The 26,222-nt window shown below is 51.0% G+C and overlaps 1 protein-coding gene across 1 annotated transcript in view; it reads right to left on the reverse strand.

Annotated features, from left to right (window-relative positions):
* The window catches only part of LOC137600161 (protein kinase C-binding protein NELL1-like), a 131,653-nt gene that overhangs the window by 98,328 nt on the left and 7,103 nt on the right, over window positions 1–26,222 (reverse strand). The window contains exons 3-5 of the mRNA XM_068321610.1: window positions 15,819–15,969; window positions 10,485–10,655; window positions 286–382 (exon numbers count right to left, since the gene is read on the reverse strand). Coding sequence (XP_068177711.1) covers window positions 286–382; window positions 10,485–10,655; window positions 15,819–15,969 — 419 coding nt within the window. The remainder of the gene's footprint in view (window positions 1–285; window positions 383–10,484; window positions 10,656–15,818; window positions 15,970–26,222) is intronic.

The following is a 26,222-nucleotide window of genomic DNA, read 5'->3' on the forward strand; positions in this document are numbered from 1 at the left end:
AGAATAAAGACGCCATTGATTGGGCGCCGGGGGGGGCGGGGCTGACGAGGACATCAAGGCCTTGACGCTACGCCGCGGCCCCGCCCCCTGCTGCGAGCGCACGCAGGAGCCTCGGAAAAATGGCGATAATTAAAAATTGATTCCGTCCTGATTGATTGATTCCGTGATTGATTGAAAATTGATTCTGTGATTCCGTCAGAATCATGATCCACAGATGTTTCACAGTCAGACGCCCCCCCCTCAGCCCCGCCCCCATGCTAAAGACATCACATGACGCCCGCCTACCTTGAACAGGCCATGCTTGTGGCTGTGCTGGCCGAGCCACACCCCGCTGCCCATGGTCAGCTCCATCTGGGGGGGGTCGATCACCCGCTCGTAAATCCTGCAAACAAGACAGAGGGTATCGGGTTACGCTAACGAGGCACAGGGACACGTTCCTGATTTGGATGCGGCTATGCTAACGAGGCACAGGGACATGTTCCTGGTTTAGATATTGTTATGCTAATGAGGCACAGGGACACACTCATGGTTTAGATCTGGTTATGCTAATGAGGCACAGGGACACATTCCTGATTTGGATACGGCTATGCTAACGAGGCACAGGGACATGTTCCTGCTTTGGATCTGTCCATGCTTATCAGGCACAGGGACACGTTCCTGGTTTGGACGTGATTATGCTAACGAGGCACAGGGACATGTTCCTGGTTTAGATATTGTTATGCTAATGAGGCACAGGGACATACTCATGGTTTAGATCTGGTTATGCTAATGAGGCACAGGGACACATTCCTGATTTCGATACGGCTATGCTAACGAGGCACAGGGACATGTTCCTGCTTTGGATCTGTCCATGCTAATGAGGCACAGGGACACGTTCCTGGTTTGGACGTGATTATGCTAATGAGGCACAGGGACACGTTCCTGGTTTATCCCAGTTCTGGAATAAACACAGATCCAGAATGAATCCACTACACCGCGTGCTCGGCGCGGCGCTCCTGGAGCGTGACATGTGCCTCCGCCCGGCGCTCCTCCGGCGCCGTGTGAATGTCGGGTCCCCGGATGTCGGCCGGATTAACCGACACCAACACAAACACGCTCTGGCATCCAGACGGCAAACATCCTCAGCCGTTAGCGCCGTTTATTCCTCCGCCAGAGGGATGCTAACAGCGCCAGCTAGCTAACAGCGCCAGCTAGCTAACAGCGCCAGCTAGCTAACAGCGCCAGCTAGCTAAGAGTGCCAGCTAGCTCCCGGTGCCGCGGCGACGTCTGACAACAATCTGCCAGGGCTTCTGCGCCGCCTCCTCACACAACCCACCCCTGCTGGGATCTGGCTTCTGTATTTCAGGGGGGCGCTCGTTTTCACCACCTGTACACCCCCCGAATCCTACAGACACACACACACCTGGTCCAGACCAGCAGGCCTGGTAACCATAGCAACGCTTTTTGCATGCCATTTTATTGAGAATGCCGACCTTTATTTACCGCGAAACCGAGGCGACGGAAATGAATCTGTAAACGCTGGAGACGGACGGATTCATCAGGGACCAGGAAACCGGAGCATCCGACTCCACATCCGACTCCACATCCGACTCCACATCCGACTCCACATCCGACTCCACATCAAGTTTCTAGATGGAGACGTCTTCTGTCGGATGCAGACGCAGGAAGTTGGACCTTCTCTAAGCGCTCGGACGAGGTTGGATGAGAACTTCCTGTCTCCAGCGGTTAAGCAGCAGTTCTTCAGTCTGAATCCGCCGTGGAGACGTTCAGATAATCTCAGATTAATGAGATTAAATCTTGACACAGCTTCTACATCGCAATATTTAATAAATGGAGTCTGGAACTGAAGCTCAAACCACATTAAAAACAGATTATCTGTGATTAAATGACAACATGGACGGATTAGAGACAGTGGTGATGGACGGATTAGAGACAGTGGTGATGGACGGATTAGAGACAGTGGTGATGGACGGATTAGAGACAGTGGTGATGGACGGATTAGAGACAGTGGTGATGGACGGATTAGAGACAGTGGTGATGGACGGATTAGAGACAGTGGTGATGGACGGATTAGAGACAGTGGTGATGGACGGATTAGAGACAGTGGTGATGGATGGATTAGAGACAGTGGTGATGGACGGATTAGAGACAGTGGTGATGGACGGATTAGAGACAGTGGTGATGGACGGATTAGAGACAGTGGTGATGGACGGATTAGAGACAGTGGTGATGGACGGATTAGAGACAGTGGTGATGGACGGATTAGAGACAGTGGTGATGGATGGATTAGAGACAGTGGTGATGGAGGGATTAGAGACAGTGGTGATGGACGGATTAGAGGCAGTGGTGATGGAGGGATTAGAGACAGTGGTGATGTCATGTATGCAGTCGATCATGGACGCCCATTTAGACGTGAAGTCAGTAAGATAAACCGCCGCTGATCTTGTTCTTCTCTCGCTCATCTTTTATTAACTGCGGTGGAGCCTCTGCGCCGCTGCCTCTTCTTCTAAAGGGCATCTGTCAGTCTCTCTCAAGTTTAAGTGCCTGTGAGTGAATCAAACTACAGCGGCTCCACTCGATGTGGAGCTCCGCCCCCCCGCGGCGGCTGAAAGGCGCCGTTGGAACGCAGCGGTCCACACGCCCGCCACTTGAGTCGATACGCCCGTCTGTCGCTCAAACCGACAGGATGAAGGGTCCTCCCTCCTCTTCCTCTCTTTAGAGCCCAACATGGTTTCATCCTCGATGGAAAAGAAAAACCAAACTGGAGCCAAACTGGAGCCAAACTGGAGCCAAACTGGAGCGCTCATGTGGACGCGTGTGAACCAAACTGGAGCGAATCCTAATCAGATGCAGACGGATGGCGTCTAATGGACCAAATGACCCAAATTCCTTCTTCGCCGCCACCGCCGGGATCCACGACTGCTTTACCTCCAGCATGGAGACGAAGATCCATCCCCAACGTGTCTTCATCAGCCAACTCCCAAAGGAGCTGCGCCTGTGCCTCAGAGATGTGTAATTACTTCACCACCTCCGCTCCCGTCCTCGTCCGACGAGACGCGACCGCTGCCGGTGTATTTTTGGAAAGGAAAAGAGATGGAGAGGCTGCCTCGCTTCTACACGCCTGTCTCCTGGGGCTCCGCCCCCTCCCCTCGCCGCCACATGGGGCGTTGGACCGACTCGAAGGAGGAGGCGACGTAACGACACACTCCATCACGCCGAAGGGGAACCAGCTGACACAAGGAGGACGTAGAACCTTAAATCTGCTCCTTAGACTGAGTTTAAACTGAGTTGGGATTAGAACCAACAACCTTTTATAGACATGCTAACAAACCGACGTCCCCTGCCTCCCCTGACGGGGCAGTAAAGTGGCGGTGCCGGTGTTTTATTAAAGCTGCAGTCCAACGCTAATAATAATAACTTTTATGGAGACTCTTCACAAAGCGCTTCAGGAACGAGGACCAATAAAAACAGCAATGAAACGCAGTCGATCAATAAAAAACACAAAATTAGGCCCCAAAACAATTAACAGAAAAGACGAGGAACAGGTGAACGGCCCCCCCGGAGGAAACACGTCAAACACCCGCAGACAAAGGTTCGCTTGGGAGGTTGTGAATTTATTCCAGTGCCTCAAAAAACTCCAGCAAAGTGAGAAAGAACATAAAAATAGAGAAAATCGTGTCGTTTACGAGTTTCGGGGCCATTTCTTCCACTTCCGGGGGTCACGGGGGTCACAGGGGTCACGGGGGTCACGGGGGTTGCTGGAGCCGATTCCACTTGGACTTACGAAAAACGGGGAGCCACACGAACGACTAGAGAAAAGTCCAAACCTGTAACTTTCTTGTTGTGAGGCAGCGGCGCTGCCCCACTGCGCCGCTGTAACGACTCAAAAAGCTCTTAACGGGGGTGGTCCCTGGGATCCGGGACGCTGATGGAACACGGGCCGACGCCCGGCTGGAGCGCATTACAGAAAATCAATTAAAAGAAAAAAGTCCCCCCCCCACCCCTCACTGACATTTAAACATTTTCTTCATTAGTCCGACTGGAGCAGGAGGGGTAATTACCGCGCCCCCCATCGATCTAAATATGGGTTATTCCGCCACAGTTGCCCCATTGATCAGCGACCCCCGAGGGGCCAAAGATCATTTCCTGTCTGCCTGGTGGTGTCGCGTCCGACCGCCGCTCCAACCAGACACCCGTCAGACGGATTCAAACCGCAACATTTTGGGACGCCCAGGGCGAAGGCCACGCCCCTTTCCTCCGCCATCATCAACGCCAACACGCGAGGGATGACTGTACGCCGATCGCTCCGGTGCTTTATGGACGGGCGTGTAGGAAGGACACCCGCGCTACGGCAGCGACGCTATCGTCCTGTGATGTTTAGCGCCGGTGCCTCATTATCCCAGCTAACAGCCTTGTTCTTGTCATAATGATGGTTCTGGCCGGCTGATGAGCTGCTTAGCAGGTAAAAAAATAAAAAAGGACATGCCTTCCGGCTCGCCGCCTCCTTTAATGAGCAGAAGCACAATGTCATTTTCTGGCTGCTGGACACAAAGGCAATCCGAGGCCTATCGTGATGAGATCTTTAAGGTGGAGCGCCGCCGCCCGTCTCCTCCCCCATTAGCCCACTGAGTAATGAAGACTATATTTCATTACCTGCGTCCGACGGTACACTCGACTGTGAAACGAGTCGGAAATCAGCGGCTCCACGAGACATCACACCGCATACGTAATGTTGATCTTCATAATGCGGAGAGCTCAGATGTATTTTACATGACCGAGGCTCGGCTCACCGACAATGATGGGAACATTACGGCTTTGTGGGGGGAGTGGGGGGAGCACAATGAGAACATCGCGTTAGAGGAATAATAGATGTCTCGTTTCGTGGTGTAAAGAATCCTCCATCCAGGATTGGGTCGGTGAAGCAGAGCCCTGGGGTCTGGCCGAGGTTTCTGCCTGTTACAAAGCGTGTTCTTCTCATCTCCAAGAGTTAGTTGGGATTTGTTGTCTCTGAAAACTAAAGAGCACCAGAGCCAAGAGACCACTTTCAGTTCAGCTTTACAGAAAATTAATGTACTGGACTTAAACTGCCTTCCTTCGCTCTGGGGTTACACCTCTAGACTACACCAGAATCAACACAGAACAGCTGTGCAGTGATCGGCTACTCAGGCCTGATCCAAGGTGAGGGCTCAAAGAATGAGACGACTGGAGGTGTCAGCAGAATTTGTTACTGAGTAAATGGACAAATAACCGTTACTTTAAAACAGGCTGCAACGTGTTCACAACACTACCTAAATGTTAACCTAAATGTCTGTTGACCTAAATGTCTGTTGACCTAAATGTCTGTTGACCTAAATGTCTGTTAACGTAAATGTCTGTTAACCTAAATGTCTGTAGACCTAAATGTCTGTAGACCTAAATGTCTGTTAACCTAAATTCTGTTAACCTAAATGTCTGTAGACCTAAATGTCTGTTAACCTAAATGTCTGTAGACCTAAATGTCTGTTAACCTAAATGTCTGTAGACCTAAATGTCTGTTGACCTAAATGCCGGTTGACCTAAATGTCTGTTGACCTAAATGTCTGTTAACCTAAATTCTGTTAACCTAAATGTCTGTTAACCTAAATGTCTGTAGACCTAAATGTCTGTTAACCTAAATGTCTGTAGACCTAAATGTCTGTTGACCTAAATGCCGGTTGACCTAAATGTCTGTTAACCTAAATTCTGTTAACATAAATGTTCGTTAACCTAAATGTCTGTTAACCTAAATGTCTGTTAACCTAAATGTCTGTTAACCTAAATGTCTGTTAACCTAAATGTCTGTTAACGTAAATGTCTGTTTATCTAAAACCAATAACTTCTTTGCACACGTGTGCAGCTGTGGCTAATTTTTCATTTTATTCTTAATTCTTATTGTGTTAGTTAAACGTGTTCTTTGCAGTGATACAATCTGAAGTAACAAGAGTGTTACTTCTTCTGTTTTTTAAATTACTTTATTAAATAAAATTATTCAGGGTCAGTGAAACTTAATTGGAACTCATTCTCTATCTAATCGATTAATCAAGAATCTCGCCAGGACTCAAAAGTGAGTTTATTCTGGTAGCTGGACTAAAACCTGCATGGTTCCCACAATCAGGAACATCTTCATGATATTAGAAATGACAGAACGTGATTGGTTCCCATCTCCAGAACCATTTTGCCACAGCGTTACTCCACTAAAGCGACATCAACCTGTTTGAAGACTTAATTAGGATGTCATCAACACACACCGCCAGCGTGAGGATGAGGACCCAACGGGGCGCTTTAACGTCTCCAACAGGCGTGTCATGTGTTCACACCAGAACCCCAACGCAGACAGCTGTGGAAAGGTTTGTGCAAATGTGTTCAGAGTGGGAAAAACAAAAAAACCACGAGCGACGACACGGCCTGTGGCGGTTTATTCCTAATAAAACCAATAATGTTCCCTCTCTCAGCCATAAAAGCAGCTCATTTGGGCCGTAACTACATCTAAAACGTTGATGTCCCCCTTGATTTATGGGCCAAATGAGATGAATAATTTAGATCCGGCTGCATTGTTAGCCGAGCGGCTGATTAATGCCGAACGCGTTAGCGTCTCGTCATTAGCATGTTCTCATGCTGCTCCAGCATCTGCTCGTCTAACGGAAGCCGTCCAAATGTCCACCGGCCCCCATAAGTCATTCCACAACTGGCAGGCCCAAAACGAACAACCTGATTGGTCGAAGACACCCAATCAAACACGGGTTCAGAGGAATCCTGAGAGATGATCAACCCAACTGAGTCTGGAGGTTTAGCACTGCACTGATAGTAGAGATCTGCACGGACAGATAGACGCTAAACAGACGATGCTAAACAGATGTAGCCACGCCACAGGCCAAATGCTAACCCAAGGCTGTTGAGGTTCTTCAGCTCATCGCTGACAGGAACACAGAGCCGTTGCCGTGACGCCCACGTTCTCTCCAACACAACCTCAGCAGACAATCAGAGTTGTAGAGTGGAACACAAACACGCTAATGCGCTCTTAGCGTAATTGTTCCGACACAAAAACCGTTCGCCTCGACCCGACAACCACCGGAGAGCGTCTCCCTGAAGCCGTGAGAGACGATCAGTTCACAGAGTGGAGCCTCCATTCAGTTTAAAAGACGTGTTCAGCCAATCAGGGCTCCCTCCCTGGATGATGTCACCATCCGATCAGGAACACCGCTGAGCTCAATGTTCACTGATGTCGTATCCATCCACCAACACGCGGTAAAGAACGAGATGCGGTCTCACTGACGTATCCATCCGCCAAACACGCGGTAAAGAACGAGATGCGGTCTCACTGACGTATCCATCCGCCAAACACGCGGTAACGAACGAGATGCGGTCTCACTGACGTATCCATCCACCAACACGTAGTAAAGAACGAGATGCAGTCTCACTGACGTATCCATCCGCCAAACACGCGGTAAAGAACGAGATGCGGTCTCACTGACGTATCCATCCGCCAAACACGCGGTAAAGAACGAGATGCGGTCTCACTGACGTATCCATCCGCCAAACACGCGGTAACGAACGAGATGCGGTCTCACTGACGTATCCATCCACCAACACGTAGTAAAGAACGAGATGCAGTCTCACTGACGTATCCATCCGCCAAACACGCGGTAAAGAACGAGATGCGGTCTCACTGACGTATCCATCCGCCAAACACGCGGTAAAGAACGAGATGCGGTCTCACTGACGTATCCATCCGCCACACCTTCAGACATCAAAGCCGGTCTTAATGCTACCCAGTGACCCACGAGACTCATCCAAACGCAACAGATCAGTAGTCGTGGAAATACATGTACGGGGGTGAAAATCAGCTGGCGGTGGTGTTCTAGGGTCAGGGGGGGTTGATTTCTACACCCTTACGCCAGGAGCCAATGAGGAGACAGTCCTTCACATCACAGGGAGCAGGAACCGGCTCCCCCAGAGGTCTGCTGGGAAACACGAAACGACCTTCAGAGGTTTGGTGGTCGAAAGCGACGAGCGTAGCCAATGGGGGGGTGATGGGGGGGCGTCTGCCACTAATTCAATTAGGCAAATGTAGAGATCGCAATTAAATTCAGCGGTTATGTCAGCATCTGGCCTTGTCTGGGCGCCATGGCGACGGCGTGCGGGTAAGGTCACTTGGGGGGGAGACGCGACCTACGGCAGCTGGACGCGAGCCAATGACAAGCAAGCTAACGAGCAAAAGAGGCGGTTCCTCCGGCGATTCCCTTTGTTCATCAGGCGTCAAACTGTTCAGCGTTAGTCCAGATTATTATTCCCGAATGTCGTTGTCGAGTTTCTAAAATGCTACCCGAGCACAAACAGGAATTGGTTTTTGGTCCAATCAGGTGAGGCGCTGGTGTTCCCGGACACGGCAGTGGCGCCCAGATGTCAGAAGCTTTTGACTGTTATTCAGAATCTGTAAGGAGGGTGATGGGAATAAAAAGCAGAGGTAGATTTCAGGCCGAGTCCCAGCAGCAGCTCCGAAAATAAAATATTCCTGAGTCTCGCTGGCAGTCGGGGCGACGCTCCCAGAATAAAAACTGTTTCCTGTTCCACACCGTGGGTTCAGTGTTTACAGCAGCGAGTATCCAAACCACGCATCAACACAACAGTAGCCGAGTAAAAAAGCCCCAAACCCCCTGAATTATAAAAAAAATCTGCGTGTCCTTCAACCAATAGACACGCAGATTTTACCTGTGTGTATGTAATCATTTATCAGTTACGTAAACAATGATGAAAAAATGAAAAGTCTTTACTCCACCAACGACAACGAGATCCGGTCTCACTGATGACGTATCCATCCGCCAACACGTGGTAAAGAACGAGATCCGGTCTCACAGATGTTGTATCCATCCACCAACACGTGGTAAAGAATGAGATGCGGTTCTCACAGATGTCTTATCCATCCGCCAACATGTGGTAAAGAACGAGATGCGGTCTCACTGATGTTGTATCCATCCATCAACACGTGGTAAAGAACGAGATGCGGTCTCACTGATGTTGTATCCATCCAACAACACATGGTAAAGAACGAGATGCGGTCTCACTGATGTCGTATCCACCCACCAGCTCCCCAGGACTGATTTGAGCCCCTCTCCGGTGACTTCACACCTTGTGTAATGAACACACACAGACATAATTGCTCTTTAACACCTCGTCACCAATGGGATTTAATTGTGAACTTTGCTTTTTCGTGCACACATTTTGTTCCGAATGCGTCGTCAAGGCGACTGATGAACGGTTTTGGTCCTGATGCTGTGAGGGAAGCAGGAGTTTGATTTAAATCATCTCGGGGGTCAAAACGAAGTAGTTCTGCTTCGCCACTAGTGATGAAACACATGTGTGCGGGGGGGGGGTGACTGAGACTTGGATCAGGACGTGATTTCCTCCATGCTTTTATTTTGACGAGGTTATTCATTCTTCTAAACCCAGACCTTCTTCTGGCGGCGGCGTCCCGTACCGTAAAGACGTCCTCTGAGACGGCTCGACCTTCAGCTTCAATCCGCTCAGGCGATGGATCGGTTCCCGTCGCCGTTAACTCGTCTGGACGCCACGGAAACTTTCCCTCCAGTTTGATCCAATTACGTTTTGATCTCCTCCCCCCAGGAAGAAGACACTCGGACGCTCCGTTTCATCCTCGCCGGAGTCCCGTCTGGCTGACAGCCGGCGAACGCAGCCGCTAATCGGAAAACCACGAGCATGATGGGAATGACGGCCGTCGCTCGGCGTTTCCTCGGCGATGAGGGGGAGGAGCTTGTCAGCGGTGGTGACGGACGCTGAACATCAGAACGGTGTGAAACAGTTCTGATAGGGCAGAGAAGCATTCGTCCACTCAGGTCGAGGGGGTGGAGCCTATCCCAGGTGACTCTAGATGGGAGGCGGGGCTCACTCTGCACCGGCCCACGTAGAAGGACATCCAATCAGAGGACTCCTGCTGGTGGGAGGAACCCGAAGAACCGGACAGAAACCAAACTGTTGGAACCTTCTTGCGCCGCCAGGGAGTACAAACCGCCAAACCAGGAAACGACAACAAAAATAAGTTCAGCCTCATTTTCTTTGCTCTTTGGCGTCGTACTTTTCTACTTTGCATTCAGGGACACCGTACGACACCGCTAACCACGCCTGTTGTTGCCGTGGCGACAAAGCTGGAGAAGGCTCCTCCAGAAACGAGGCTTCCACCGATCGATGAGGCGATCACATCCACTTCCTGTCGCCCATGTAAGGACGCAGGCGGTGGTGAGTGTGTGTTAATCTGTCCTCGACGGTTTTATCGCTCCGCCGCTAACAACCTGCCGTCCTCGCTGCGACGGCGGCGAACAAATATTTACCTTGATGAGCGCTGACAGCCTATTAGACGTGTCGCTCCAACGCAGCGCACTAAAAATAAACGCTGGGGTTCGCCAGCGGAGGAGCGTACACACGCGACAGCGTCGCACACGCGTGTGCGTTACCTGTTGCAGTCCACGTGCAGCAGCAGGTGGGAGGAGCTGACGGTCAGCGCAATCTTGTGCCATTGGCCGTCGGCCAGCCGGTACGGGAAGGACTCGGAGCGCGGCTTGCCCTTGAAGCGGTAGCGGTAGCGGATCTCCTCCCGCACGCCGCTGCTCTCCAGCTCAAAGTAGCTGTGGGACAAGAAGGAGAGGTCAAAGGTCAGAGGTCAGAGGTGTGATCGTTTGGATTGTGGTGCAATGATTTTACAACAAAAAAAAAACATTTTTCTGGTGGAAAATTCTTCTTCTTTGGTTTAAAGTTCACAGGATTGATTGAACATTGGTTGTCATTCCCCTAGGGGGCGCTATTCCAGAGAATTCATTAATTATGAATTAATTATTTTTAACAAAAAATGAACTGTATTCAAATTTGTGGAAAAATAGAATCGATTCTTCATCAGAGGTGGAAAAAAAATGTGATTTTGTCCACAAACTGCTAGCCTTATGCTAACAGATGCTAACTGGTCATTTAAAGTGACACACATGTGTTGCTAACTTGTGACGCGTTAGCTTTAGCCTATCTGCAGACGGCGGCGGGGGCGGTCCCGTTGCCGCCGGCGACCCTTCCTGACATTTCAGCTTCGCTGAAACTGGAAGCAGCGTCGCCTCAGACGGCGTGTGGGACAGGGTGCCCCCCGCCACCCGGCCCGAGTGTTCAGGCGCGAGGACACACACACACACACACACACACACACACACACACACACACACACACACACACACGGCGACCGGCCAACTGGATGCCGGCGCTGAACGGCCATCATGAATATTAATGAGGATGAGGAGCGGCGAATGTCAGTGGAGGAAGATTCATCCACACGGTTAGCATGAAGCAAAGACGCAGCATCATTAGCAGCTAACAGACGCCACGCTAGCGCTACACGACACGTTAGGGCAACCAGTTAGCACAGCACAACAGTTTAAACAACACAACATGTTAGCACAACACGTTAGCACAACACAACACCTTAGCACAACATGACACAACATGTAAGCACAACACAACGTTAGCACAACGCAACGCGTTAGCATAACACAACGCATCAGCATAACACAACGTTAGCACAAAACAACACAACATTAGCACAACGCAACATTAGCACAACGCAACATTAGCACAACGCAACATTAGCACAACTCAACATTAGCACAACACAACGTGTTAGCGCAACACAACACGTTAGCACAACATGACACAACATGTTAGCACAACACAACGTTAGCACAACGCAACGCGTTAGCATAACACAACACATCAGCATAACACAACGTTAGCACAAAACAACGCAACATTAGCACAACGCAACATTAGCACAACGCAACATTAGCACAACGCAACATTAGCACAACACAACATTAGCACAACACAAGTTAGCACAACACAACGTTAGCACAACACAACATTAGCACAACGCAACATTAGCACAACACAACGTTAGCACAACACAACGTTAGCACAACACAGCGTTAGCACAACACAGCGTTAGCACAACACAGCGTTAGCACAGGTCGATGCTGCACCAACTGATTCTGACAGTCTGTTAACCAGATTTACTAATGAGATTAACGAGTTTGACCCGTTTTAATATAAAACAAAAGGATAACGTCCAATCTGAGCAGCTAACGATGTGATGTTAGCGCTACACAACCCAACGTTAGCGCTAGCGGTGGCGTCCCCCCCAGGTGGACGCTGGTCCCTGAAACAGGCTGTGAAGCAGCCAGAGAAACTTAAGTGGATGATGTCAACCCTAATGAACCCTGATTGGTGTTCACGCCCGCCTCACGCTCACAGACACGTTCCGTTGGCGGTGACGCCGACCAGCGAAGGTCAAACAGGAAGCAGGAAGTCAGCGTCGAGTTTTATGCTTCATTTTCTCTCTCATATACTTTACGTCCGGCGGCCCCGGAGGAGCGCTTCAATCACGTCTGATTACGTGTCTCTGGCCCCGTTACGATTCTTTATGGAGGTCCGACCTAACGACCCTCAGCCTCCAGGACTACAGCGCTGCTGGGATCTGTAGTCCGATAAGGAGTGTGTTGATTTGTAGCGCGGTTCACACGTGTTGAGAGTCCGGAGTGAATATCACACCTGGAAACATCCAATGAGGGATTGGAACGGATCTGTCACCAGGTCTCACTGCATGGGGCACAGGGGGCGGAGCCTAACTGACACCAGGTGAGGGGCGGAGCTCTGAACTAAATGGGATGTAGAATAAAACCAGCATCAAGTCGTCCACAGGTCCAGCTGGACTGAACTGGAGCAAACGGCATCAGGGCAAAGGGACGGCCCCCATGCTAACGCTAATGCTAATGCTAACACAAAAGCAACAAGCGTCACAGGAAACAGGTGTGAATCTGGAATTTGTGTCATCATGGCAGCAGGTTATCGCTCCATGATACATTCCAGCATGTTTAATGACAAACAGGAAGTACATCGATGGAACGCGAGCTAACGGGGGCGGGGTCAAAGATATTACCGATCAATCACAGATTGATCCGGGCCTCGTCGATACAGCAACAAGAACAGAGCTGATGATGAGATGATGCTACGCGCTACAGGAACCTGATCCGACTCCGCTATTTAAAGCGGCGCCGCGACATGAGGTCACATGACCGAAGCATTAGTGGCAGCGCGCCGTTAGTGCGGCATTAGCGGTCTAACAAACCATATATTACCACCAGAACATTAATGGAAGGAGGTGGAGATGTTTATCACATAATGGGGTTAAAGAAAACAACTGTATCTCCATGGTTACCAGTGATAAGGTATTTTCGAAGTACCGTCCCTTCAAAATAAAAGCGTGTTACTATGGGGGAAATGCAAAAAATAGACTTTTAATCAGAGAATTCTTAAGACGTTAAGTGAAAAGCGACTGGTGTATTTATAAAACCACAGAAGAAGAAGAAGAAGAAGAAGAAGAGGTGTTAATGACTAGCTGCTGGATGCTAATTCCTTCATTTTCCTGCCAGCTTGGCGTCTTTGTGTGGAAGCAGCCGTCATACATCAGGCGACTCATCAAAAGCTAAATTTACTCACGAGAGGAAAAAAACAAGGAAATAGAAAAAACTTGATTCTAAACTGTTTTTACAGACGAGAAAAAAAAAGAAAAGATTTTAACCGACAGCAGGCTCCATCAACGGGGTCACAGGAAGTCACGCTCTTAATGTGGCGAGGGGGAAGACTTCCTGCTAACACCTCCCCCCGTTTCCTCCCGGTCTATTAATGGGATGAACGCAGGAGGGTCTCGGCGTGGGGCGTTGCTCTGGAGACCGGTCCCGTCGCCGCGGTGACAGCTCCAGCAGGAAGCTGTCGAGGTGACGAGTGGTCTTCCTCGTTTGGGATGAAGAGTGGGACCGGAGCGCCGGGTCGGAGGTCCATCACCTCCAGCGTCACGCAGCTGAACACAATTATCTCCTCCGTGGGGGGGGGTAGCGCTCCGAGGTCATCCCTGGAACATCGGGAATAACACTCAGGACCACCAGGGCCCCCAAGACCACCAGGACCACCAGGGCCCCCCATCCGGAGCAGCGGGACTATGTGTCAGTGGATGTTTGCCCGGCGTTGCCTCCTCTTCCTCCCCTCGGCTCCATGGGGGCGGGGCATCTGAAGCCAGCGGGTTTCCACATCCAGAAACACAACGGGTCCACGGTTAACGACAAAGGACGGACTCAGAGACGATTCGCCGCCGCCGCCGCCGCCGCCGTCCCTCCTATCGGATCATCTGCCACCAAACCATCAACGGAACAAACTGCCGACTGCGGCAGCGGCGGATAATCGTTATGGTACTAGTTAGCAATATGTCCCGCCACCTGTCGCCAGGACCGGATCACACAACATGTGTCGCCGTCAGATGTGGGCTGTAAGTGATTAAATTAACAAGATGCTTTGTTATTTTACGACTGACGGGAGTAAAAGAGTTTTATCGACCAGATTAGACGAATGATTTAGACCGACAACGCCAGGAAATGTGGAAATTATTCCACGAGGAGACATTCAGGCTTTACAGGAGGACCGCATCTCGTTCTTTACCACCTGTTGGCGGATGGATACGACATCAGTGAGACCGGATCTGTTTCCTGATGTTCTGTCGCTAACAAAGAGCTAAAAGCCTGAAATGACCACGTTGTTAAAGGTCAGGGTGTCTGGGCGAGACACGTGAGGCACAGGTGCACGTGTGACAGCGGAGCAACAAGGCGTTCATCACCGCTGCCTCCTCTTGACAATGACGGCGTTACTGGAACGCAGAAAACCGCTGCGTCGGCAGAAAGCGGATCTTTTGTTCTGTTAGCCAGCGGCGCAGATATAATCCCTGTGCCTCGTGCCCTGCGCCAGCCGCGAGCAGAGAAAAACTTCCTTGTGCCTTCGCAGCGGGTACCGACACACACTCTAATTCAAAAGACGCTCTGGCTTTGAGGATGAGGAGGGCAGCGGATGAGAGGAAGGAGGAGGATTTTATCGTGGGGAAATGTGGAGCCGGCGGAGGCGAGGAGGACGGGTTTGTTTGTGCTAAAAAAAAGAGGAGGAAGCGGCGCAGGCAGCGAGGAGGGGTGTGTAACGGGATGAGTTATCCGTCTGTTAGCCGGCTGAAGGGAAGCCTGCGCTATAATGGGAACGAATGGCCGTCAGCCGAGGGCGCTAATGGGCCCTTCAGAGACGCTTCCAGAGTTCACAGCAAATCCTCCGTCACAATGGAGCTCGCCGAGGCAGCGGCGCACCGAGACTCCGTCCACCGCTGCAGATTTAATTACAGTCACAGCGTGGCTCCACGAGCGGCGGCGGCGGTGGCGTCACGCCGGCTTCGGCCCGCCGCGTCTGGCACGCCTGTGCCTCGTTAATGAAACGCAACACCTGGACGGAGGTAAATAAACACGTTTCATCCGGATGCGGATCCACTTCCTGTCCAGACAGCATCATAGTCCCTCCTGGTGGGATTACTAAAGGAACGCTTCCTGTTTGAACAGGAGGCCCCGCCTCCAACACCAGGTCACAGCTGTTCTGATGGTTTCCCTACGCGCCTGTGTCTCCACTCCCAGTGGCTAGAGACGCTACTCGTCTACTGAACGAAGCACCCCCCGCTGACGCCCCACCCCCCGCTGACGCCCCACCCCCCGCTGACGCCCCACCCCCCGCTGACGCCCCAGCTCCACCCGTCTCTGCTCAGCCCCTCCTCGTCTCCATCCATCTGCAGACGCCGGCGCCGGACATGAGACTCATCTCCCGCTTTAATTGACAAACCAGACGCTGCTGATCTGTGCAGGAGACCCACCGCGGGGGGGTTTCTGTGGGGGGGTTACCTGTGCTCTGACTCGTGGATGGAGAAGATGACCCCCGACGTGGACGCCTTCTGCTGGATGGAGGCCAGGAAGGTGAACTCGCTGTGACTCCTGAACATCTGCACCACCTTCTCCGTGATGTGCGCCGGTGCGTGGACCGCTCGGCTGACATCTGGAACACAAGGAGACACGGTCACACCTCCAGCACAGAGGCACAGGTGCACAGGGGTACGGGTGAACAGGGGTCAGGTGCACAGGTGTACAGAAGTACAGGTGTAGCGTATAAAGGCACAGTGCATAGTATAAAGGTAAGCAGAGGTACAGGTGCACATGGATACAGCAGTGCAGGAAAACAGAGGTACAGGTGCGCAGGTGTACAGTATACAGGTCAACAGAGGTACAGGTGTATGGTTATACAGGTACACAAGTGTACAGGCGCACAGGTGAGAAGGCGTACAGGTGTATGGGGGTACAGGCGCACAGGTGAGAAAGCGTACAGGTGATTGGGTGTACAGGCGCACAGGTAGGAAGGCGTACAGGTGTATGGGTGTACAGGCGCACAGGTGAGAAGGCGTACAGGTGTATGGGCGTACAGGTGCACAGGTGAGAAGGCGTACAGGTGTATGGGGGTACAGGCGCACAGGTGAGAAGGCGTACAGGTGTATGGGCGTACAGGTGCACAGGTGAGAAGGCGTACAGGTGTATGGGGGTACAGGTGCACAGGTGAGAAGGCGTACAGGTGTATGGGGGTACAGGCGCACAAGGAAGATAATTGTAAACATTTAAACTTTACTTCCTGTCTTCATTCCTGTTCAAACATGTTTTATTTATTTGCTGATGTATATTTTGGAATATTCTAATGAGCCGGCCTCTGGCGGGGGGGTCTGCCCCACGACGGAGTTGTCGAGTCAGCACTAATTTAATAACACACTTAAGGGGTGCAGGTGAAGACAGCAGGAACGCCAGCAAACAAGTTCCACGCGGCGGAAATGAATAAATACATGAACGTCATCAGCAGACGTTCCACCAGCAGCTCGCCGCTCAGCAGCGACGGCGACGGCTGATGAACACGAGCGGCGGGTTTATTAGAGGAGGTCAGGAAACGAAGAGCTGGGAGAGCTGACGGCGCAAAAAACGGAAAAATAATCACAAAGCATCCCAGGAATTTGAATAATAAAGAGATTCCCCCTCCGCCGCTAAAAATAACGCCGTCCTGACGGCGGGTTTGTCTCCGGCTTCATTTCCACCTTTAGATTCAATCAAACTTTAATCACAAGATTCTGAAGAGTTTTAGACAAAATCTAGTGAATTATTTTAAGGAAATGAGGTCTCCTCCTTCCTGCAGACGAATCTCGTATCGATGGAGGTTAAAGGAGCAGCCGCTGCTCCTGATTTGACGGAGGAGTGGATGGTTTACGGCGTTCGATTCTGGATCCGACCCGTTTGATGCGGGTCACGCGCCGAACGTCGACGCCGGGACATCGTTTGTTTTTGCACAGATAAACCGCTGCTGAGAGAAAATCTTCCCCCCGCTGTCTGCTCCCTTCAGCCGACTTTGGATCCGCAGGAGGAGAACCGACGGAACCTTCCCCCGGTCTGGACCGGGTCTAGAACCCGACCTGCAGGCGCCGACTTTCAGCCGTTAGCTCGGCTAAACGCTCGACGTCGCCAAGGTCAGACTGATCGATAGCGACCAATCACAGCCACGAGCCTCAAACCGACTCGACTCGTCCTCCTGAGATCCTGATAATGAAACCGAGTCAGGAGAGATTAAATGTTCAGCTCGACACGAGACACAGGCGCAGCTGAGAAATAATCCCTAAAGGTGTTTGTGTTTCAGTCAAGAGGCAACGAAGGCCTGGATGAGACAGTGGTGATGGATTAGAGACAGTGGTGATGGGTTAGAGACAGTGGTGACAAACATGATGGACGAATTAGAGACAGTGGTGATGAATTAGAGACAGTGGTGCAGCCATGATGGACGGATCAGACAGTGGTGATGGATTAGAGACAGTGGTGATGGATTAGAGACAGTGGTGATGGGTTAGAGACAGTGGTGACAAACATGATGGACGAATTAGAGACAGTGGTGATGAATTAGAGACAGTGGTGCAGCCATGATGGACGGATCAGACAGTGGTGTGGATCAGAGACAGTGGTGATGGATTAGAGACAGTGGTGATGGATCAGAGACAGTGGTGTGGATCAGAGACAGTGGTGTGGATCAGAGGCAGTGGTGATGGATTAGAGACAGTGGTGATGGATTAGAGACAGTGGTGATGGATTAGAGACAGTGGTGATGGATTAGAGACAGTGGTGTGGATCAGAGACAGTGGTGATGGATCAGAGACAGTGGTGTGGATCAGAGACAGTGGTGATGGATTAGAGACAGTGGTGATGGATCAGAGACAGGTGTGGATCAGAGACAGTGGTGTGGATCAGAGGCAGTGGTGATGGATTAGAGACAGTGGTGATGGATTAGAGACAGTGGTGATGGATTAGAGACAGTGGTGATGGATTAGAGACAGTGGTGTGGATCAGAGACAGTGGTGATAGATTAGAGACAGTGGTGATGGATTACAGTGGTGATGGATTAGAGACAGTGGTGTGGATCAGAGACAGTGGTGATGGATTAGAGACAGTGGTGATGGATTAGAGACAGTGGTGATGGATTAGAGACACTGGTGATGGATTAGAGACAGTGGTGATGGATTAGAGACAGTGGTGATGGATTAGAGACAGTGGTGATGGATTAGACAGTGGTGAGGATTAGAGACAGTGGTGACAGATTAGAGACAGTGGTGATGGATTAGAGACAGTGGTGAGGATTAGAGACAGTGGTGATGGATTAGAGACAGTGGTGATGGATTAGAGACAGTGGTGAGGATTAGAGACAGTGGTGATGGATTAGAGACAGTGGTGATGGGTTAGAGACAGTGGTGATGGGTTAGAGACAGTGGTGATGGATTAGAGACAGTGGTGATGGGTTAGAGACAGTGGTGATGGGTTAGAGACAGTGGTGAGGACATCTGCGACCCCAGCAGACGGGAGCAGATCCAATCAGAGCGACAGGAGGAATCAGGTCGACTCAGAAGAGGGACAGGCGCAGCCCGACCCCCCTAGCAGCATCTCGCTTTAATCTGGAACCTGCCCCCCCCCGGGGGGGGTAAAGCTCACAGATGGCAGCGAGGCACAGGAGCTCAGCCGCGGTCCGGGGAGACGTCCCTCGCCAAAGACGCCGCCAAGTGAGTCCATGTGAGGAGCTGGCGCTAACAGTAGCAGCTGCGCTAACAGAGGAGGCGGCGCTCACAGCCAATCAGAAGCTGAGGACGGCGGTTTGATTCGTCACAGGAAGTCAGCAAATGTTGGAAAAGGTTTTTTAAAAGCGAAAGCGAACAAAGTTCACACGAAATACGAGATGAGGAAGAGTTTGAAGCGCGTGAAGACGAGCGGATGTCAGGCGGCGAGCAGACGCTCAGCTCCCAGAAGCCTCGGCGGCGCTTGAAGTCTTCCTGCGCTGCTGAAATATTCATCCATCTGAAGCGATGAAACTTTGATGATGTGGTTGGAGTTCGTCTTCCTTCACGACCGGCGAACCCGACTGTAAACATTTTAACCCTGTGAGCGCCGCGCTAGCTAACGGCGCGGTGACTCACACACACACGTCTCTTCATCATCATCATCATCATCATCCAGCTTTATTCCAGTAAATAAAGATGACCCCGATGAGATGAAGGCCATCAATCAGCCGGGGCGACGCCCGCTAACACGGTTAGCACACGAGCCGAGAGAACATCCGATTAGCTGGAGCCAAAGGGGTCCCCTCGGGTTAGCATCTGTAGCGCTAGCGCTCGTCAACAGGAAGGATGACATCATCGTTTAACGTTTAACGTCACGCCTTCTCTCCTCTGACGGACGCCTAGCAACCAACACATACCCAGGAAACGCCACGTGTCAGTCATACGACGTCGGATTCGTGGACGGATAAGGAAGTCAAGATGTTTGGATGGATGATGGATGGATGGATGATGGATGGATGATGGATGGTTGAAGGATGGATGATGGATGGTTGAAGGATGGATGATGAATGGATGATGGATGGATGCTGAATAGATGATGGATGGTTGGATGATGGATGGATGGATGGATGATGGATGGTTGATGGATGGATGGTTGAAGGATGATGAATGGATGATGGATGGATGATGGATGATGGATGATGGATGGATGATGGATGGATGATGGATGATGGATGATGGATGGGTTACATCCTTTAAAAGAACAGCAAGACTTCATCGTCCAATCAGAGCTCTCGGTTGAAAAATCACACATTTAAAAGAATCTCAACAGTCGCTGTGTGTGTGTGTGTGTGTGTGTGTGTGTGTGTGTTTGGTGTGTGTGTGTGTGTGTGTGTGTGTGTGTGTGTGTGTGTGTGTGTGTGTGTGTGAGATCCTATCCACAATCAGCCCCCCCCCACAGATCCACACAAAGCTGCACTGCTGTGGGCAGGTTTGAACACCGCTGCGTGTGCTTCCAACCACACACACACACACACACACACACACACACACACACACACACACACACACGAGGGAAAAAGCTGGAATTGAGATGTGAGCTAATTCCGCGCGGCGCCGAGCGCCTTGAGGTTCCGTATCGACCTGTCAGGCCTCCGGTCGGGGGGGGGCCCCCTGCTGGGACCGTGTCTCACTCTGGGGGCCCCACACGAGTCGTACACCCCGCGGCCCCCCAGAGATGAAGACGGAGCCCCTCCCCCTTCATCTCGACTCAGCCGAGCTTAATTACCTATCCGTGTTCCTCGGGAACGGGATCGCGGCAGCGGCGCGCGGCACCGGCGCACTCGCCTTCATCCTGTCATCACCGCTGCTTACTCAGCTCCTTATCGCAATTACCCAGCGTTAGCATAGCGGAGGAGCGCGGCGCGGCGATGAGGCCGCGATAACGGCGTCCGTTAGCGGCGCACCACGCCGGCGTTCCCGATAAATCTTCCCGCTAAGCTAACACGTTGTTAAACGTCAAATAAAGCAACAAATGAGCAAATATCTTCATCATCACGCGCCGCGCGTCTGGCAGCCTCCTCCATCACCCCCCCGCCGCCGGCTGACAGCCTCCATGTTCACCTCTCCTTCAGGAGAGTTCGGAGCGGAGCTACGGAGCGCGGCGGCGTGGGCAGAATGCAGAGCAGCGCTGGGAGATAGCATCAGGACGGGGTGAAGCGCCGGGAGATAAATCCAGCAAAGGTCTTCGCCAAGGGCGCCGTGCCGCTCGCCGCCAAAACACTCCTGCTCAGCAAACACCTGCAAAGACGGTCGTGACACGTGGCGCAGCGGTCGGCGCCAGTGTTTGGCGTTTCCCCGTGCCGGCGAGAGGCCGTGACACGACAGCGGCGAGGGGTTGGACTCACAACGGGACGCGAGGTTTTCAATCTTCAATATATATGCGTATATACGTGTGTATATGATCTTGTGATCTTGTGAGGAAGTAATATATACTAAGGCCCTATTTGTGTACGTACATTTACTAATCATTTGACAGCATAAAGAGGACTTTGTCCGTCTTATGGACACAATGGACTGATGGACATGTTGGTCGACATCAGGGGGGTCCTCGTACGTCTCACGTTGGCGTTTGCGTGTTCTTTCCATGTATTTGCGGCGCGTCACGTCTCGGCATCAGGGCTGCTGCTTCGCTACCTGACAACGCTGAGACGCCGCCGGCGAGGAAACACAAACACTCCTGGAGAGGAAAGACTCGACAAGACGAACACAAACACGTCCCTCCCCCTCTCATCCCAGCAAACGGGGCATCAATTCAGCGAGTGGGGGCAGAAAGGAGGAGACTCATCAAACAGTCGACGGGAAATGCAAACCAGCGGCGGCGGCGTGCCGAACAATATCCGTGTGTGCTCTCTACACGTGTCAACCGCGGATTATTCACACGGGACGCCGTTCGGGGAGGAAGCCGCGGAGTTTAGCGACTCCGGCGGAGCGCGGCTCATTATGAAGTCAGAAAGGATGAATTATTAAAACGAACGGCGCTCCAGATGTTTCGCCGTCTCCGTGACAAACGCCACCCGCTCCGAAGCGTGGAGGCAGGAGATGAAAGGAGCACACGCCTGTGTGTGTGTGTGTGTGTGTGTGTGTGTGTGTGTGTGTGTGTGTGTGTCAGGAAGCACTTCAACACCATCACTACTGAGCTCTGCCAAAGACAACAGATGCTAAAAGCTAATGTTGCTAATTTAGGGGCACGTTGCATTAACATGCATTAACTACATTAGCTGTTACCATAATTAGCACGCTTTATTAGCTCTAATCTCTACCAGGACACACATCTTATCATGTTAACGGCTACCGCTAACGTAGCCTCATGGTTAGCGATGTGGAGTTACAGTAGTCAACTGACTGCTGATTCCATTTACGTTAAATAGTACAGCTAACATAGCTTTACGGTTAGCGTCCCCTGGTCACAGTAGAAAACCGGATGCTAATTTTATTTAGCATTGTCTGATCACAGTAGATGACTGGATGATATTTATTTTAAATGCTACTTCCAATTTAGCCTCATGGTTAGCGTTGTCTGGCCAAAGGAGACGACTGGATGCTATGAGTATTTATTTTAAATGCTACCGCTAACATAGTCTCACGGTTAGCGATGTCTGGTCACAATAGTTGATTGGATGCTAATTTGTTTAGCTACATCTAGTCACAATAGATGACTGGATACTAAATCTGTTTGTGTTAAACGCTACCGCTAACACAGCCCGACAGTTAGCGTTGTCCAGTTGAAGTAGACAACTGAATGCTAATTCTATTTACTTTAAATGCTAACAGAGTCTTATATTTAGCTATGACTGGACGCTAACACTGTTTTTGTTTAATGCTACCGCTAACATAGCCTCACAATTAGCTATGTGTGGTCAGGGTAGACGTCTGGATGCTACGTCCTCAGACGGACGTCAGGAAACCGAGATGTCAAGACTGTAACTTTCCGGCGCGGAACACCTGTGAGTTACGACCCATTAGCGGCGCCGCCTGGAGTCCAGACACGTGGGAGTCAGGACTGGGGGGCCGTGATGGGCAGGAACACGCCTGGGGGGTCTGATTGGGGGCCGCTGTGTATGCACACCACGGCCCTGGAAACGGTAATACGCCACTTTCCATGCAAAAGCAGTGAGCTATAAAAGTTGATGGCGACGTTCACACCTGTAGCGTAACGCTGAGCCATGCTAGCAGGAGAAAAAAACGTGAAGGACAAGAAAGTCGAGAAGAATTCCACAAAAACCACAAAAAGGAAGTCTCAGTTTAATATTTGATGAGCGACGTTTCCCCGCCCCCCCGACCTACAGGTGGCGTTTCCCGGATCGTTAGCGCCGTTAGCGACGCCGCTGTGCTTACATCATCAAAGGTAATTTAGCATCCATTCCACTCAAGCCGTGGAGAACGTTAAGCGTTGTTCTCCTCACCTGGCAGGTTCTCACACCTACACATCTGTAAGGAGATCCATCTTGAAGTCGGTAACAGCTCATTAGCCGTCGTCGCCACCGCGTGAATCAAACGGCGTGATGTTCTTCTGGTGGTGGGAACGCCGGCGTGAACTCAAAGACCAATCATATCTGCTCTGGAACCTCCACACGTCCTCCAGGTTCCGTCATTAGTCACTGTAATTGACGAGCTGGCTCATTAATACTTATCAATATTCGTCGGCTGTTCTGCATCGACTACTCATGCCTGGATGATCGAGCGGGGGCGCGTTGGTGGGATGTGAGCACACAATCCCAGCTGGACGGTGATGGATACGACTTTTATGATTGGGTATTGTTCTAGTTTGAGTCCTGTGAGCTCGGGGGGGGCGGGATTCCCCAACAGGAAGTTGGTGTGGATCCACTTCCTGTCTGGTGACGCCGCTAACGGCTTCGCCACAGCGTTTTCTTCGTACTCGTCTGGAAGGACACAAATATTTTACGGGTTTTGTTCAATTATTCCAATGGAAGCATCGAGCGATCTCCATCTGTGGTGTCGGGTTTCAAAGGCAGGTCGCCCACTGGAGGCCGGAGGTCTACACTACACCATCGCTTCTTACACGTTGTTAAAACAGGAAATTCTTCTCTGTTTCAATAAAACCGCTTCCTCAACCCGACATGATGGTTCCAGTTCTGCCATTTCTTCAGGTTCTTTATATTTTTCAGATCTCGTATCCTATTGGTTCGCTCATACGGATCATTTCCTTGAGGAACGTCTGCGATCACACGACTAGAAACGATTCTTTTCTACTAAATGACAGACGGGTGACGTTTTGCTTTTTTTCACGTTTAACCTACCAGTCGGCTTAAAGATGAGCCGATTCCTCTGGTGAACATTCACACCTTTGCGTTTAAGCTAATTCACACGCCAGCGACGAGCGCGATTTCTTTAGCGCGGCGGTGGAACGAACCCCGTCGTCTCCATCAAAGCTCCTCCGTCTTCCTTCAGAGACGCGACTGTAAGACATGAAGAGCTCCCAGTCAAGGAGACCACCAGCAGCTACAACTGTGTTCTGCCTCCTCCTCCTCTTCCTCCTAAAACAAGATGACGGCTCAGCTTGTGATGCAGTCGGCGCTCCGTTTCAGTTCTAAATCCAGAAGCCTTTTGATCCTTCGCTGGAGACTTCAGTGTTTGCTCCGCCAGAGCGCTGGAGCGCCAACGCCGCTGCAGATACGTTACAGCATCCCAGCCATCACCAACAACCCAATTATGGAGCGTCTGAGACGCCACTAAATCCCCCTTTCTTCCCTAAATGAAACCCATAATTCACAGCTTAAACCGGGACAGGAAATGACATCAGCAAGCTGTCACCAAGCTGAAAACTAACAGACTTTAGAGTCCTTCCAGCTCTGCAGGCAGATGGTTCTAGATAACGGCCCGGATCAGGGGAGGAAATTACACCGCGGATCAGGATGGGATGCCAAACCGATCGCTAACGGGTTCCTTAAAAAGTAGAACCTCGAGATACGACTTATTTGAGATAAAAGCCGTCACTCCGTCCATATTTTTGTTTGATGTACGAGCGAAAATGCGAGATACGAGTCGATCTTCAGGGTGGATGGATACGACATCAGAGAGACCGCATCTCGTTCTTTACCACGTGTTGGCGAATGGATACGACATCAGTAAGACCGCATCTCGTTCTTTACCACGTGTTGGCGGATGGATACGACATCAGTGAGACCGCATCTCGTTCTTTGCCGCGTGTTGGCGGATGGATACGACATCAGTGAGGCCGCATCTCGTTCTTTACCGCGTGTTGGTGGATGGATACGACATCAGTGAGACCGCATCTCGTTCTTTACCGCGTGTTGGTGGATGGATACGACATCAGTGAGACCGCATCTCGTTCTTTACAGCATGTTGGCGGATGGTTACAACATCAGTGAGACCGCATCTCGTTCTTTACCGCATGTTGGCGGATGGATACGACATCAGTGAGACCGCATCTCGTCCTTTACCACGTGTCGTGTGTTTTCGTGACTTTTGCGTTTCTTTTCATCCTTTGTTATTGTTTACATAACTTACACATAATTATTTACTCACAGGTAAAGTTTATCTGTTGGATGCTAACGCTGCGTGTCTATTGGTTGATAAAAAAGATGTTTGTTTTCATGATTGAGAGGCTTCGGGGCCTCTTACTGTATTAACAGATAATGCTGATGCGTCACTATCGTAAACTCGCCGCCACAGGAAACACAATCGGTGTTAATATGAAGCAACACGTCGCTGTTGTTCTGGGATTAACACCAACGAAGAAGAAATCCTTTTCATCTGGATAAACATCAAAACTGAGTCGCCTCAAGCAACCAAACTACACACATCATCACCGTCCAATCAGAAACTTTTAAAGTGTGAGCCACACCCACATTCATCCAGACGCACCTATCAGGTGACAAACAGGCAGCTTTACACCAAGCTGCAAGATTCCTCACCTGGAGGTGTTAGCCTCGCCAGGAGGAAGAGGAAGAGGAGGGTGTGAACGCCGCCTTCCTGCCTGGACGCCTTCTATAGAACCAGGCAGCCCATAAAAGGGCGTGTGATGTCATCTCGGCACTACTTGTAGAGCAGGAGGTAATCGGCGCTAACGCTAACGCTCTAATCATTTATTTGTTGAATGCTAACACTGAATTTAATACGGGTGTTTGATGGGGGCAGCTAATAATTTACACTAATGACTGATCACAAAAGCCCCATCCTGCCCCCGGGGGTGTTTTGCGTTGCGCGTAAAGTTTGGGTTCCTGAGATAATAAAGAGCGTAGTGAGATGAAGCGCTGGTGGAATGTCATTAGCTGCAATTAGAGCCAACAGAACGCACCGCGATTGGATCTGTGATGCGTCCCGAAGACGCCGCCGTGCGAGTGAACACAATTACAGGGCGGCG

Source organism: Antennarius striatus, chromosome 1 (assembly GCF_040054535.1).
Source record: "Antennarius striatus isolate MH-2024 chromosome 1, ASM4005453v1, whole genome shotgun sequence".
Taxonomy (NCBI): Eukaryota; Metazoa; Chordata; class Actinopteri; order Lophiiformes; family Antennariidae; genus Antennarius; species Antennarius striatus.